Raw genomic sequence first — 14420 nt, forward strand, 5'->3', positions numbered from 1 at the left:
GTTTCGGGATAACTTCCCTCATCAGTAGAGAAATGGTTAGGGGTGGAGGAGAAGGCCGCCAAACAACCGTCAATGGCCTCGATGCCCGAACCGGCACGCAGGGCAGCATCCAGGAGCCCGTCGGCTCAAAGCTCAAGGGAGCCAATTAATAGAAACCACCGCAATGGAGCGCACACCGCTAGCCCCTCCTCCGGATCGCCCCTCGGGACTCTGGTACTTGTAGTTCAATAGTGGATCACCCAGGTGGGTGCAAGTCGGTACTTGTTGGACTGATGAATCTCTAGACCCGATACATGTCCCGGGTTTTTGGGTATCGCCCGAGACATGGCTCGGGTTTCGGGATAACTTCCCTCATCAGTAGAGAAATGGTTAGGGGTGGAGGAGAAGGCCGCCAAACAACCGTCAATGGCCTCGATGCCCGAACCGGCACGCAGGGCAGCATCCAGGAGCCCGTCGGCTCAAAGCTCAAGGGAGCCAATTAATAGAAACCACCGCAATGGAGTGCACACCGCTAGCCCCTCCTCCGGATCGCCCCTCGGGACTCTGGTACTTGTAGTTCAATAGTGGATCACCCAGGTGGGTGCAAGTCGGTACTTGTTGGACTGATGAATCTCTAGACCCGATACATGTCCCGGGTTTTTGGGTATCGCCCGAGACATGGCTCGGGTTTCGGGATAACTTCCCTCATCAGTAGAGAAATGGTTAGGGGTGGAGGAGAAGGCCGCCAAACAACCGTCAATGGCCTCGATGCCCGAACCGGCACGCAGGGCAGCATCCAGGAGCCCGTCGGCTCAAAGCTCAAGGGAGCCAATTAATAGAAACCACCGCAATGGAGCGCACACCGCTAGCCCCTCCTCCGGATCGCCCCTCGGGACTCTGGTACTTGTAGTTCAATAGTGGATCACCCAGGTGGGTGCAAGTCGGTACTTGTTGGACTGATGAATCTCTAGACCCGATACATGTCCCGGGTTTTTGGGTATCGCCCGAGACATGGCTCGGGTTTCGGGATAACTTCCCTCATCAGTAGAGAAATGGTTAGGGGTGGAGGATAAGGCCGCCAAACAACCATCAATGGCCTCGATGCCCGAACCGGCACGCAGGGCAGCATCCAGGAGCCCGTCGGCTCAAAGCTCAAGGGAGCCAATTAATAGAAACCACCGCAATGGAGCGCACACCGGGTCTAGAGATTCATCAGTCCAACAAGTACCGACTTGCACCCACCTGGGTGATCCACTATTGAACTACAAGTACCAGAATCCCGAGGGGCGATCCGGAGGAGGGGCTAGCGGTGTGCGCTCCATTGCGGTGGTTTCTCTCAACCAGGTGCGCTAGTCACATGGGAGTGATGAATGTTCGTTTTAATCCTCTCACACAGGTACTTAATCACGTGGAGATGGAGATTAGTCGTTTAATCGTGAAAGAATAAGTCTTCCGCTTCTATTGCAATCTTGAGTCAGATATTTCCATGATCCGTGATTAAGTACCTGTGTGAGAGGATTAAAACGAACATTCTTCACTCCCATGTGACTAACGTACCTGGTTGAGAGGACTGTCGTGTTGCGCATAATATTGTCTTGATAAAGACCCGCAGCGACTGAAAATATTGGCGCGTTCAGGGTCGAAACGTCGATATTATTCCCAGGCCATATAAACTTGGAGCCCCCAACGAATTGGAAAGAAATTAAAGAGTTCCAAGATTGTATTAGTTGTTGGTCTTACGAAATAACTATTATATAAATGTATATTTTCTTGTATGAAATTTGAACACATTTTGTTGCTCACAAGTTCATTATTTATGATTGTCACTTGTTTTTGCACTATATTTGATATACTGACAGTTATTGTAGATAATGTATAGAAATGACGCATTGATTTATAAAACAAGATAAAGATACTACAAATGAGGATTTAGATTTATTTTTGTTTATTTTAAAAGATTTGTTACAGAATTCTAGAGGGTTTTTGTTGGTTCTATCAGGAGAAGTGTATAAAGGAAACCGTTTGTATAAATCATATGTGGCTGAAACACGACAGAACCACTATTTGTTAAACTTCATTCGATTGCCGGTGCTGTGACGGCACAGCGTGATTGCGGCTTCATCCTAAAGGAACTTTCCCATCGCAGCTAGATCAACAGACAATGCCCTATATTGATTTGTTGGCCACATTCTGATAAAGGAAACCAAGACCAGGTGTGTCTTTAATCCAGTGGATTGTTGTTGGGCAATGTCCATCTGTTGCATGCATTGCCCTAGGGAAACTGATCGAGAATTGAATAACAGGAAGCTAGAGGAGACAATTTAATGGAATCAAAAGGGCATCCATCAAGTATGTCCATGATCACCTTAATGTGTATAGCATCTTTGGCCTCGTGTAGCTGTAAGAAGATGACTAAACTGTGCGTGACAACATATGGTGTTGGAAGAGCTATGGAGTCCTCTATTTTATCAACGCAGAAAGTTTTTTCTGAAGTGTTGAACAGCCTGTTATCACTCTAAGAGGTTGAAGAAAATAGCCAACAACCCTCCGATCTGCAAATCAAGTACAAAGTAAGGTTTGGAAGAGAGTCCTGAATGCACCACAAGATACATTACCAGCTCTACTGGAGGATGCAATCAAATGTAGCTGTTTGGATAAAATACATGTAATGGCTTATGCTTAAAGAATTATTAAACACAGAAGGCATTGGCCCTACAAGATATAAAAGCTTTCTGGAAATGAATAATGGTATGTTCCTTTTTTGACAAAACACAGCCCCAAATATTTTACTAATGTGAGAAGTAAACAGCTATTCAACGGCGTAGCTAGAGCTTGTGGCGCCCGGGGCTATCCCTCAGATTGCCACCCATGGCATCCGCAGCCCTGTGATTGTGTGAGCTTAAGTCTCGGACACATGTCACACATAGCAATCTGAAACCTTGGCAGCTATGGATGGCACGTGTCATGAAGTCATTTGCTGACTGCCTAACTTGGTTAGTCCCCCCCACTTCTTTTTATAGGACTTGTGCCCACTGCCCTGCCACTCACTAAAGAGACCTCGGGTCGGATCCCAAGAGTTTGCTGGAGGGTCTTGGAGTCCAGTGAGATGCATCCTCAGAGAGGGGGTGACAAGAAGAGGTGCCAGAGCAGTGGGGGGGCACAACGCGGACTCCCTGCAGACACTGCAGACCCCGAGATATGCAGGGCGCAGATGGAATATAAAGAAGGCCACACAAAAAGCAAAGATGGATAAAACGTCACCGGAGGTGCACAGCTTGTGAGACACAGCAGCAGAAGGGTGCCCACCCCGCAGTCTGCCCAGCTCTGACCATTGCCTATCCCACACTCTGCCCAGTGCTCACCCCACAGCCTGCCCAGCTCTGACCATTGTCCACCCCGCAGTCTGCCCAGCTCTGTCCATTGCCTATCCCACACTCTGCCCAGTGCTCACCCCACAGCCTGCCCAGCTCTGACCATTGCCCACCCCGCAGTCTGCCCAGCTCTGTCCATTGCCTATTCCACACTCTGCCCAGTGCTCACCCCACAGCCTGCCCAGCTCTGACCATTGCCCACCCCGCAGTCTGCCCAGCTCTGTCCATTGCCTATCCCACACTCTGCCCAGTGCTCACCCCACAGCCTGCCCAGCTCTGACCATTGCCCATCCCACAGTCTGCCCAGCTGTGCCCGGTGCCCCCCGTCAGGGTGTTCACCTCTCAACCCTTAGCCTCCTCAGCTAAACATGAGGCTCTGCCTCTGCTTTTAAAAGATGGAGGACTGTGATGAGTGTCTCCCACTCGGGGGTATTCCTCATTCCTTGGCCCCACCCCTGCCCTCGTTATTTCCCATTCTCCACAGCCCCTGTGCAGTACGAAGAGACTGCCCCTCTGGGCTGCTGGTTATTCCTCACTCCCCCTTCTCTCTAGGGCTGTTATATAGTGCAGCCTCGGTGCTGAGGCACTTTACACGAGGACCAGGGACACTCCACAGGGGCACCTGTGGCTGCCCAGGATCACAGGGTGCTAGCTGGCGCCGAGACTGCACCCAGCTCCGAAATCGGCCTCTCTGCTTGCTCCCCCGTTAAAGTCCAGTGCTGCATCAGGGCGGGGTGTGGGGGCAGCAGATAGCGCCTAGAAGGGCCGGGGCTGAACACAGAGTGGCTCATAGAAGGGCAGGGCAGGGTGCCTGGTGTTAACCTATGCTATGGTGAGTAAAAAACAAAAGCTGCTGCTGCACTCTACCTGAGCTGTGCTCTGGAATAATCACCGTCCATAACAGAAAGGCGCAACCCTTCGGCCAGCTGGCAGCCTCTCACAAGAGGAGAGCGCGTGACGCCGCATCACTGCTGCCGTGCTGCGCTACATTTCAGCGCGAGGGGTGGACAAACTTCATGCCCAGGGCCGTCATTGGTAGCGTTTTCGCGCGCTACAAGATTGACGGGACTGGAACCAAAAACCTGGTACATATGTCGCTTAACAAACACTACGAAGGTGTGCTTGCTGTTCACACGGGGGCTACGCGGCAAGCACTGGCGGACGGTGGCAGCGGCATTTATAATTTATTTGGGGACACTGCGAGTGTCCAAATCAATTATAAAGGCCGCTGCCACCGGCCGCCAGGACAGCGCGACCACTGCCGCCCCCAACATAGTGCCGCCTGGGGCGGACCGCCCCCCTCACCGCCCCTAGCTACGCCAGTGCAGCTATTACACTTCTTGACAACTCTCAAAAAACGAAATTATAACAAAGTGAGCTGGGACTTGGATACTGCTAAATCAAAATAGAGAACTATCCTCTGTCAGAAATCATCACAAAATCTGGAAGGCAGAGGATTTTTCGCTTTGGCAAGAATGATTATGTATGATACAATTATACACATACAGAAAGACAGAATGGATCATATGAAAAGTATAAAAACCGTACAACTTTTTAAACTTCCAGCCATGGTGTAAAGATAAAAGAATACAGAAACATCTAAAATTGTTGAACATTTTTTAAAATGCAACAATGACCATGCATCTCTTTTGTGACCAATTGCAATAAAATATATTTATATCTGAGGTGAGCTCAAAGAACGAGAAAAAGACAGCAATCTATTAAATGAGTATCAAGAAGGGCTGAAATGAGGGAGTGAAAAGAACGGGGACAGAAATATTTTTGCTACAATATTTAACTTTATTCTAATTTTTCCAAATGAGATGATTATAATTTCACAACATAGCATTTTTTCCTCTCATATTTTGCCTGTCTTTTGGCTATCCGTTGTCTCTTAGTTGGCACTCAGCATACATCTCTTTTGCTCTCTGCTCAATGTCTCCCTGTTTGACCCTTTCTATCTCTCTTGAACAAAACGCTGGCCAGCTCAGATATGCATAATAAAAGTAATGAAACTTCAGGGAAGGCAAATCAACATCTAATGTTTATCACTTTATCTGCTTGGTCTATTGGACCTCATTTTGCAACATTTGCTCTGTTGACAATCTAAAGTGGCATTACCATTGTGTGTTTTAATTATGATTCTTGTACAGCATTCTGATACCAGAAATGGTTACATATGCATGATCTGCACTCAAATAAAACAATGTGTACACACTTCCTTTACATTTTAAGAGATGTGATTTGTGCCTGAATTTTATAATTCATTCTTTAAATCTCTAAACATTATTTGGCAAAGATAAACTGTGTAAAGTAATTGATGCAGTCGTTTTATTCTGTAGGCTCGTTATAGAAAGCTATTACATTTTTCCTCCTGAGAGATTTGCACTCTCGGTAGTTTCAGAGACATTCCATCCAGGTGAAACCTAAAGGTGACTTGGCAGCATTTCTACACCTAGTACAGTAGGATGTAGTTGTAACATCAATTGCATTTAACATTTTGCACAGACTTCCTTTACCAAGACATGACAAATAATCTATTTTACTCTGCGAAAGTGGATGTAAGATCATTTCTGTAATAGCAGGAAATCTTTCGAAATTGAATCTCAAAGTGTGTATAAATATCTATTCATAGATTGAAAGCAAATCTGAAGTACAATTTCAAAGTTAATATCTGTCATTTCTGTGAAAACGTGGAAAAAATGGAGGAATGACTTAAAATGCATTTTTAAAGTGTTCTCTGTGTGAAGTATTTTGTATTAGAGCTTGTTACTAACCTGCTGCCGCCTTCCTTTGGTTGCCTGCAACACGCAAATACATGTTTTCTATGTTTTAGCCAGCATCGTGGCAACACAGCATCGAGATTTTAAGTAAGCTAATTAATCTCTTTGTTGATTATTGTTTATGAAGCATGAAACAGTTCTTTTAGCATGCTGGCTGTACCATGACAACATAGCAAAGCTAGCTAAAATATGTAGACACTGATTTGCATGCTTTACGTCTAGATTTTTCTTAACTCCAGCAGATCATGTGGTGCTACACAACTAATGAATGCTGCCTGCAAATACTTTGTGGGAAACACAAAATGTTTACACCTCTGGGCACAAGCTAAATACTGTTGCAGTAGGGGGAACCTATGGCTGAAGTGGGTTGATCTTTTGTCTTAAGCTGTTTGATGTGGTGGGCAGAAGCACAATATAACAGATGAATGGATGAAGAGAGCTAAATGAACCCCCTATATATATGTATTAATATGTATGTATTTTTAGGTCTGTCGTTTCGCCAAGATGTATTAATATGCATATATTTTTTGCTAGTGTTTTTGGGGAAAAAAACATCTTGACTAACTTCAGACCTAATGGGTTAAGATGTACTTCACCCATTTCTACAAGACTTCATGTCACTCATGCAATGCAGGCTAACATGCAAGGCTTATCTACCGCTTTTAAAATGAAGGAGAGGTGTGGCATAGTTTATTGCTTGCAAATGCTAATATAAATTATAGCAAAACATTACATTTTTCTTTTCAATTTATACGAATATGGCAATGAATCAACTTACTTTAGAAACTGTCCAAAATCTTCACAAATGCTTTCACACCCAGGCCATTTGCAAACTCCATGGCCATATAGCGTATGAGAGGCCCCTACCTCTTCATGTGACGAGCTGTAGCAACAGAACACAAGGCCAGATTAATATGTAATGCTAGAATCATTGAATAATTCTTGTGCCTGTCAGTACAGTGCAGTCAGAGGCATTTAATCATTGTGCTAAAGAGATTACCTGCCAAGGTTGGATGATAATGCAAGACAATGACAATAGGAATAGAATCAAACACTGCTCTTCACATAAAATGAAACAATAGGATCTCAATAAGACCACAGGTTTTTTTATCTCATGGAAACCTACATATTTTTTCAATAATGCGATAGGCAAGAGTTAAACTTAATTAGTGTTTCAAGAGGTACCCAGTAATTTTGAGACCAAGTAGAGTCTACAGATCAGAACAATTATTTGGAGCATCACAGCTGCCCAATAGGTCAACCGACCTTGTAGGTTAGTAAATATGGGATGATTTTGTTTAAAGTTCATACTTTTTATATTCAGTGATACTTTAAAAACAAAATATAAAACTGAACAAATCACTAAGATATACAACCTCTCGGCATATGATATGCTGAGAAATGGTTACTTGGTTTCACCAGGGCACGGCATATGGAAATTTTATGAGCACCAGAAACAAATGTACATTTGCATCTCACAAAACTGAAATATTTGCATTTGTGGATATGGTGGAGAGTGAGCAAGGTAGGTAAGGCACTGAGATTGGGTCGTAAGGAATGTTGGGACCATGAAGTGAGAGGAAGTAAGACAGCGATGGAAAGCAAGACAGACAGGGTAATATGATAGAACCACGATGCACAAGAGCGATAGATGTGCCCGAAAGGGGAGAGATGGGGATAATAATATTGTAGCGCCAAAATCATGGAAATGGGATTGAGAGTGATACGGACAGAACTCACCACCTGCGACTCTGTTATATGACTGGGTGGCTACCTAACAAATTGAGGTAGAGTGAGGTATGCAACGGTGGCAGTGATGAGGAGCAGGAAAGAGTAAGAGTGGCATCAAGATAGTGAGTTGTTAATGATGGGAAAAGAAGTTTGCAGTAATTTTCCAGTGCGTCTGCACAACACAAGTGTGAAAGAGAGTGCACAGTGATGAAGAGCAGAGCAGGGTAAGGGAATAAACTAGATACCATTAAGGAGGGGAGTGGTGGGTGTGATAGAGATAGTATGCACAGCAACAATACTGGGCACGACAGAGACCACAACACTGCATGGTTCATAGGAGTTTGCCTGTGACTCTGTAAAATGTAGGTGAGACTCTTGCAATGGGCGGGACACACCAAAACCGATCCATGAAACTTTAAATGTAAATCTTGCAGCAGCAATCCTACCAATATTCATTTTCTCCAAAAGAAGATTTTGATAATACATGGGATTCTCCAATCCTTGTATTAAAAATCAATCTTTAATTTTTTTGTAATAGGTAACTTGTGGCATATCCAGTAGCCTATTGTAAAGAAATTACGTAGTGGCTCAACAGTAGTAACTTATTACAGTAGAGTTATGAAGTCACAATTCCTGCTGTCAGAGCCAAGGGAAAGCCAGGTGAGGTCTATGAGCATAATTAGAGCAGCTGTTTGTTGAACAAAAATAAAATGTTGCCTTTATTTCTTCTGCCCTGTTTTTCTGCCAGTACTGTGACAATCAGAAAAGAGATACTTACGGCAACATGTTTATTTTTTGCACATCTTCTGTAATTAGGGAAAATTTTAAATATTTCTGCATGTTTCTACACTTTCCAAGATAGTGCAACATTTTGTTTTTTAAACTGACTTGTATTAAACTGATTATAATATATTTCTACAACAACTATCTAACAGCTTTTCTGATGTGCTTAGTTTTGCACTAGAGATTCTATTTTAATTTTTCAATCTTGCAAACATGCTCTTTCCTCCATGTAAAAGAGCTACGCAAAAGGAACTAGGTGGTTTGTAGGACAGGTGATGGTGTGACCGTGTATTATAAGGAATAATGTGGCCCATGCCACACATGATGAGGATATTGCAACTCCCCTTGGAGTTCCAAAAGCTTACAAAAAGAACTCAGCCTTCTGGTCTTGTTCCTCTATATATGTAGTCATGAAACTCCTCTGTGACTTGCAATAGCATTATAATATACAGTATGGAGGGGCATACTTTGTGATATATATGTTTAAATTTAGCAAACTTCAAATGAGCATAATTCAATTACTCTTCCTCTAAGTCATAACTTGCAAAGGCTCACCCTGTTTCACAGATGATGCTCATGTTGTTTCTAAACAGTCCCCAAAATTTCAGACTAAATAATTTCGATTTTATATGGACTATGAGAAGCATAGGGACAGCATATCACCTTGCTCTTTAAGGGTTTGAATAAGAAGTAACACACTGCCACTCATCTAAAAACTAACCCTAAATACGGCATACCTTAGTCTGCAAAGTGAAGTGATATTTACAATAAAGATAAATATAAACAATTATCCGCTGTAGCTTACCTATTAAAGCAATATCTTTGTCACTGGAAGAGAAATAAGCTACAAGCTATATTACATGAAATTCTTCAATCCAAACTGTGGCTTATTTCTTTATGACAGGCAACCTGTGACACATCCGGAAATGATATTGGATTGCAACTTTAATAACTTATTACAGTTGAGTTCTGACATCCCAATGCCTGCTGCCAGAGGTAGGTTACATCACAGAGCACAATTCAAGCAGCAGCTTAAAGAACAAAAAACAAACACTGCTTTTCTTTCCTTTGGTCTGTTTTTCTACCTGACACGTGACAAGTAGAAAAGGAGATATTCATGGCAGCTTGTCTATTTTTTGTACTCCTTTGGCAATTATAGAAAAGTTTGGCTCTATATGACTTGTAGTAAACTGATTCCAATTTATTTCCCAACAAATATCTAACAGCTTCTTTGATGTGTTTGAAATTGCTCTCAAGATACTCATTGTATTCTTCATATTTGCTAACATACTCTCTCTTTCTCATAAAAGAGGAATGCACAAAGGATATAAGTGGTTTGTGGGAAAGGTGATGGTTTGACCATGCATTATAAGGAATAAAGTACCCCATGCCATTTCAGCAAGGAACTTCTCAGTGACTTCCAATATTCTTATAATACAGAAGGTAATTTATCCAATATAAGACACAATTATAATACAAAGAAACCTTTGTTTTGAACTATGTTCCTGCAATTTTTGCAAAATGCTCTGGAAGCAAAGAAGATAGCAACAACCAGTTTGTCACAAATATTTTAGTGTAATTTTCCTTTACTGAATGAAACTTGACAGTATTGTCAATGTGCTTCCTCCTTTTTTACCAATACTAAATTGTATTGATTTATAATTGACTAATCTGACCAGATCATGTGGCACTCAATCACATTCTTCTGATTATAGCACAGTGGCTGAAAGGCCCAGTTAGGAGTGTCTTACACCAGAACCTATTTACTGTTCACAATTGATTCTTTCTTTTTTCATTCTATGAATGCTTATTTTGTTTCTGAGCAAAAGGCATTTTGTTAAAAAAAATAGAAAGTGTGGTTAACTTATCTTTATCTATCACAGCCGTACAATTCTATTCTTTACTCAAATCCCAGAGAGTTCACAGGGATTTGTTGAGGCTTTCATGACGCTATAACTATATTTCCAACTTAAGTACTTCTGCTATGTACCTTCATAAAAAAAGTCTTCTTAATCGTTCCTCACTTTTGGATTTCCATGGGCCTCATTTACAAGCCCATGGCGCTGCCAGTGCATGAATTTATTTAGACACACCAGCGGCGCAGTGTGCCTCTCCATATTTACAAGGACAAATCTCCTAGTTTTTAGCTCTTTTTATGTGTCCTGCATTCTGTGGCACATATAGAAAGAGCAAATGAACTTTAATGAATGTTTATGTGCAGGAAGGAGTCTCTTCCTGCACATAAGCAATCATCAATGCAATGCAGTCACCCTTCCACCGTGGTGCAAGGGTGTCAGCTGTTTGTATGCCAGGGAGAAGGACAGGAATGCTCCATATCTTGTAGATATGGCACATTCCTGCCATTAGATTTTGATGCATGGCAGAGCAGCAGAAAGGCTTGCAACGCTGTGGTGCATCATAATATAGTAAATGAGGCCTGTAGTGATGACTAGTTTTTGACATGCAGCCAGTTCTATAAAGACCAGTTATAATGCATGCAAAGTGGACACTAGGTAATGGTGCTTTGCTCCTGTACAGAAAATAGAGCTCCACTGCGGGTAAACATACCAGCACTTCACTGTACGATAGCTTTTGAAACAAGCACATTTTGCAAATTTTTGTATAATCTACTTTTTTTTAGATTAGGCAACAACATTTTAATTTGCCCAAATTACATGCACAATGAAATGAAATCAAACTCTCATTTTGTATATAAAGTGACACCACCAGATACTTCTAACTAATGAAATAAAATACGTTTGCAGTCTCTTGATTTTAAACACTAATGAATCCAAATAGCTTTAATTAGTGTATTCATTGGGACTTTATTGCAATCAGTAGCTAATTAGTTAAATGACAAGTACTGCATATATCAGAATGAAATAATTGACAGAACTGTGCAAAGATTAAGCAAGATTATATTTGTCACCTCATGAAGAAGTGAGAGAGCTGGGGAAATGGAATCCTAGACATACACGACGGTTTCTTTAACAGTTAACTGTCAACACCATATTTTAGCCAGCTAGACTTCTCATTATATGTTTTATAAATATTACTTTTATTATCATAAGTAGTAGAAGTATAGTATCATTATCATCATTACGCTGTTGTAGTAGTATCATCATCATCACATCATCATCATCATCATGCAGTTTTATATTCTATTTGATGTTCTGTTTGTTCTGAGATGTTGACAGTTGCTGTTGTTCTCCTTGGTCCGAATGTTGGAAGCAAAACATTATAAAAAGAGCCCTGCTATTGTAAATGGATTCCTCGCTTTTGCTACTTCGTGTTTAAGTAGCTTAAAAAATAATTCAATTCAACCTATCAAAATAAGGTTAACATTTCTGTTTACCTGAAAGTCTATGTGGGTCGAGGAATTGCCTTGTGCATTGACCTAAAGAACAGTAGTTACAAAAAGGAGCCCTGCTCATAGTTAACGTTTCTAGTTATACCTGTTACACATTGCTATGCAGACCATGATGCAATTAGAAAATCACATTTTAGCAAGCCAATGCAATGTTCTGCATCTACTCAACCCAACAGGTAATGGTGATATTTATCCTATGTATTTAATAGCTATGGGCCTCAATACGAAGCCAATTGGACCGACATTCGCAGCTTCGACGACACCAGTCAGACCGCCACTGTTTCATCGGCAGCGGTCGGACCGACCGTCAAGTTTACAATGCATGCTATATGTAGCCCGGCCGACCGTTGGAAGACTACCGACTCCAACAGTCTTTCTCCAACGACTGAGATGGCGGTTGGAGAAATGCAGCAGCAAGGAAGCTGTACAGGGAGTTCCGACGGCTGACCGGATTACGATGAGCATTTCCGACGAGCTGACCATTGTGGTCCAACTGGCTGCCTCAACTCATCCGAAACAAAGGATTTGGGGTGCATACTCACCCAAACCAGCCTCTCCCTGACAGCCTCCAGTGTAAACACCTTTCTCCAGCCCCCATAAACTGCAGCAGCTGAACCCCGAAGACTATGACCCTGTGGTTGCCAGAATGAATGTAAGTCCATTAGTGGTATGTATCCGCATGGGCTGGAATGTGCATATGCCATGCATGTATGTACATATCACATGTTTATTGTGAATTTGTATGCATGTGCAGTGACATATTCGGAGATAGGTGAACTGCTGTAGATGAGACCACCACAGTAGCAGCGGTTGTATCGTATACCTTGAGGGGATTTTTCCCGGCATCCTAATGCAGCCCTTTGTATTTTCACTGCTACCCTCTGTCTCAAATGCATTGTCAGACAGGTCAACCACCAAATTTCAATCAAAGTAAAAAGCCCCTATTTCAGGGTAAACTGTGTGTCATTTAATGGAAAAGGATGTGTGGTGAATATTACCTGAAATTATGAAATCAAGTTGTTTTTACGTTCATCAGAAACAAATAAAACATTTTGCATTGCTACTAGCACTTGGTAGCTAGCAGATATACAACCCGCAGGTTAAATAGATTTTAAGCAGACACCTTCCTGAGAAGGCTTTCGAGAATATAATTATTTCTACTTATACTTCCAATGTATAAACTATGGGACAGTTCTCCGAAGTTGTGCTACTCGCCTCTACAAAACACTGGAACTGTTGAAGAAATGTGAAAAGGTGTACTATTTTGGTGTTTTATTACTAAAAAAACCTAATAATGATTTATTGGCGTTACAACAGCTTGAAATATGTGACAACCAAGTAACTTGCTAAATATGTTATAACACGCGTGGACATACTGCGATAGAATGTGAAATAATAGCACATTCAAACCACATATTACAAAGGTAGATCATCCTGCACAAGGCAGAGGATGTAACTGAAAATGTATTACTTCTGCAAGTGTGAGATGAAGGATGCTCAGAGTAATAGTTAGGGCTGCAGATGTAGAGCAAAACCTGGGAGAATAAAATAATTGTGTATGATGTGTGAGATCAGAAAGTAAAGACCCACAGGCCTTTTCACATTTGAGTCAATTTCGGTTCATTTCCGTTCCCTTTCACTTCCACTACAAATGTTCGATTATGTTTGCTAACTTGTCTCGCTGCATACATTGGCTAAATTAATTTATGTAAAAATATAGTTAGTGTTAAATTCACCTGAAGTGGCAATAAAGCAACCAGTTTGACAAAAAGTAAAATAAAATAAAACATATTGGCTGTATGAAGATGGAGACATTGGGTGTGCACAATTTGGTTACCATACGTGGGGGATAGAATGAATAATTATCATGAGTAATTTGACAAGCTTCATTCCTGCAGATATCAAAGATCATTGCACAATATGTATATAATAGTTTATGAAAACTGACAATATTCACCACACTTACCTGTCCCTTCGAGCACTTAGAACAGAGGACTGTCCATTGACTAAGCAATGGTGCGTTATTGGTGGGGATGCTTTGGAAGTGTTGGAGGAGGTAGTAGAAGAGGAATTGTTAGTAGTGAGGTCAAGCCCTCCATGTTTGATGCCATTTTCCTCCATGCTGTGGACTCCGGTCACTTCTTTCCACAACTGCTGAATTTCAGCAGGGCTTAGGCCAGCTGTCAAACAATAAGCGCAACTTTAATAGCAGCACAAAGTAAAATTTTGATAAAATATGCTTGCTTTTGTGGGGGGAAAAGAAGTCACCATAAAGGGGCAATGGAATAAGTATTTTACTTGACAGATCAGTGTGTGCGTCTGCAAGCAATGGATGTAGAATTCATAACTATGCTTTCAAATACTTCCGTTCAATCAGTAGAAGAAACATCAAGTGGAAATATT

General features: G+C 41.9%; 1 protein-coding gene across 1 annotated transcript in view; it reads right to left on the reverse strand.

The window, feature by feature from the left end:
• The window catches only part of FOXP2 (forkhead box P2), a 273445-nt gene that overhangs the window by 116343 nt on the left and 142682 nt on the right, over positions 1 to 14420 (reverse strand). The window contains exons 7-8 of the mRNA XM_078674364.1: positions 13984 to 14197; positions 6912 to 7016 (exon numbers count right to left, since the gene is read on the reverse strand). Of these exons, the coding sequence (XP_078530490.1) occupies positions 6912 to 7016; positions 13984 to 14197 (319 nt within the window). The remainder of the gene's footprint in view (positions 1 to 6911; positions 7017 to 13983; positions 14198 to 14420) is intronic.

The sequence above is a fragment of the Lissotriton helveticus genome, chromosome 1_1 (genome assembly GCF_964261635.1).
Source record: "Lissotriton helveticus chromosome 1_1, aLisHel1.1, whole genome shotgun sequence".
Lineage (NCBI taxonomy): Eukaryota > Metazoa > Chordata > Amphibia > Caudata > Salamandridae > Lissotriton > Lissotriton helveticus.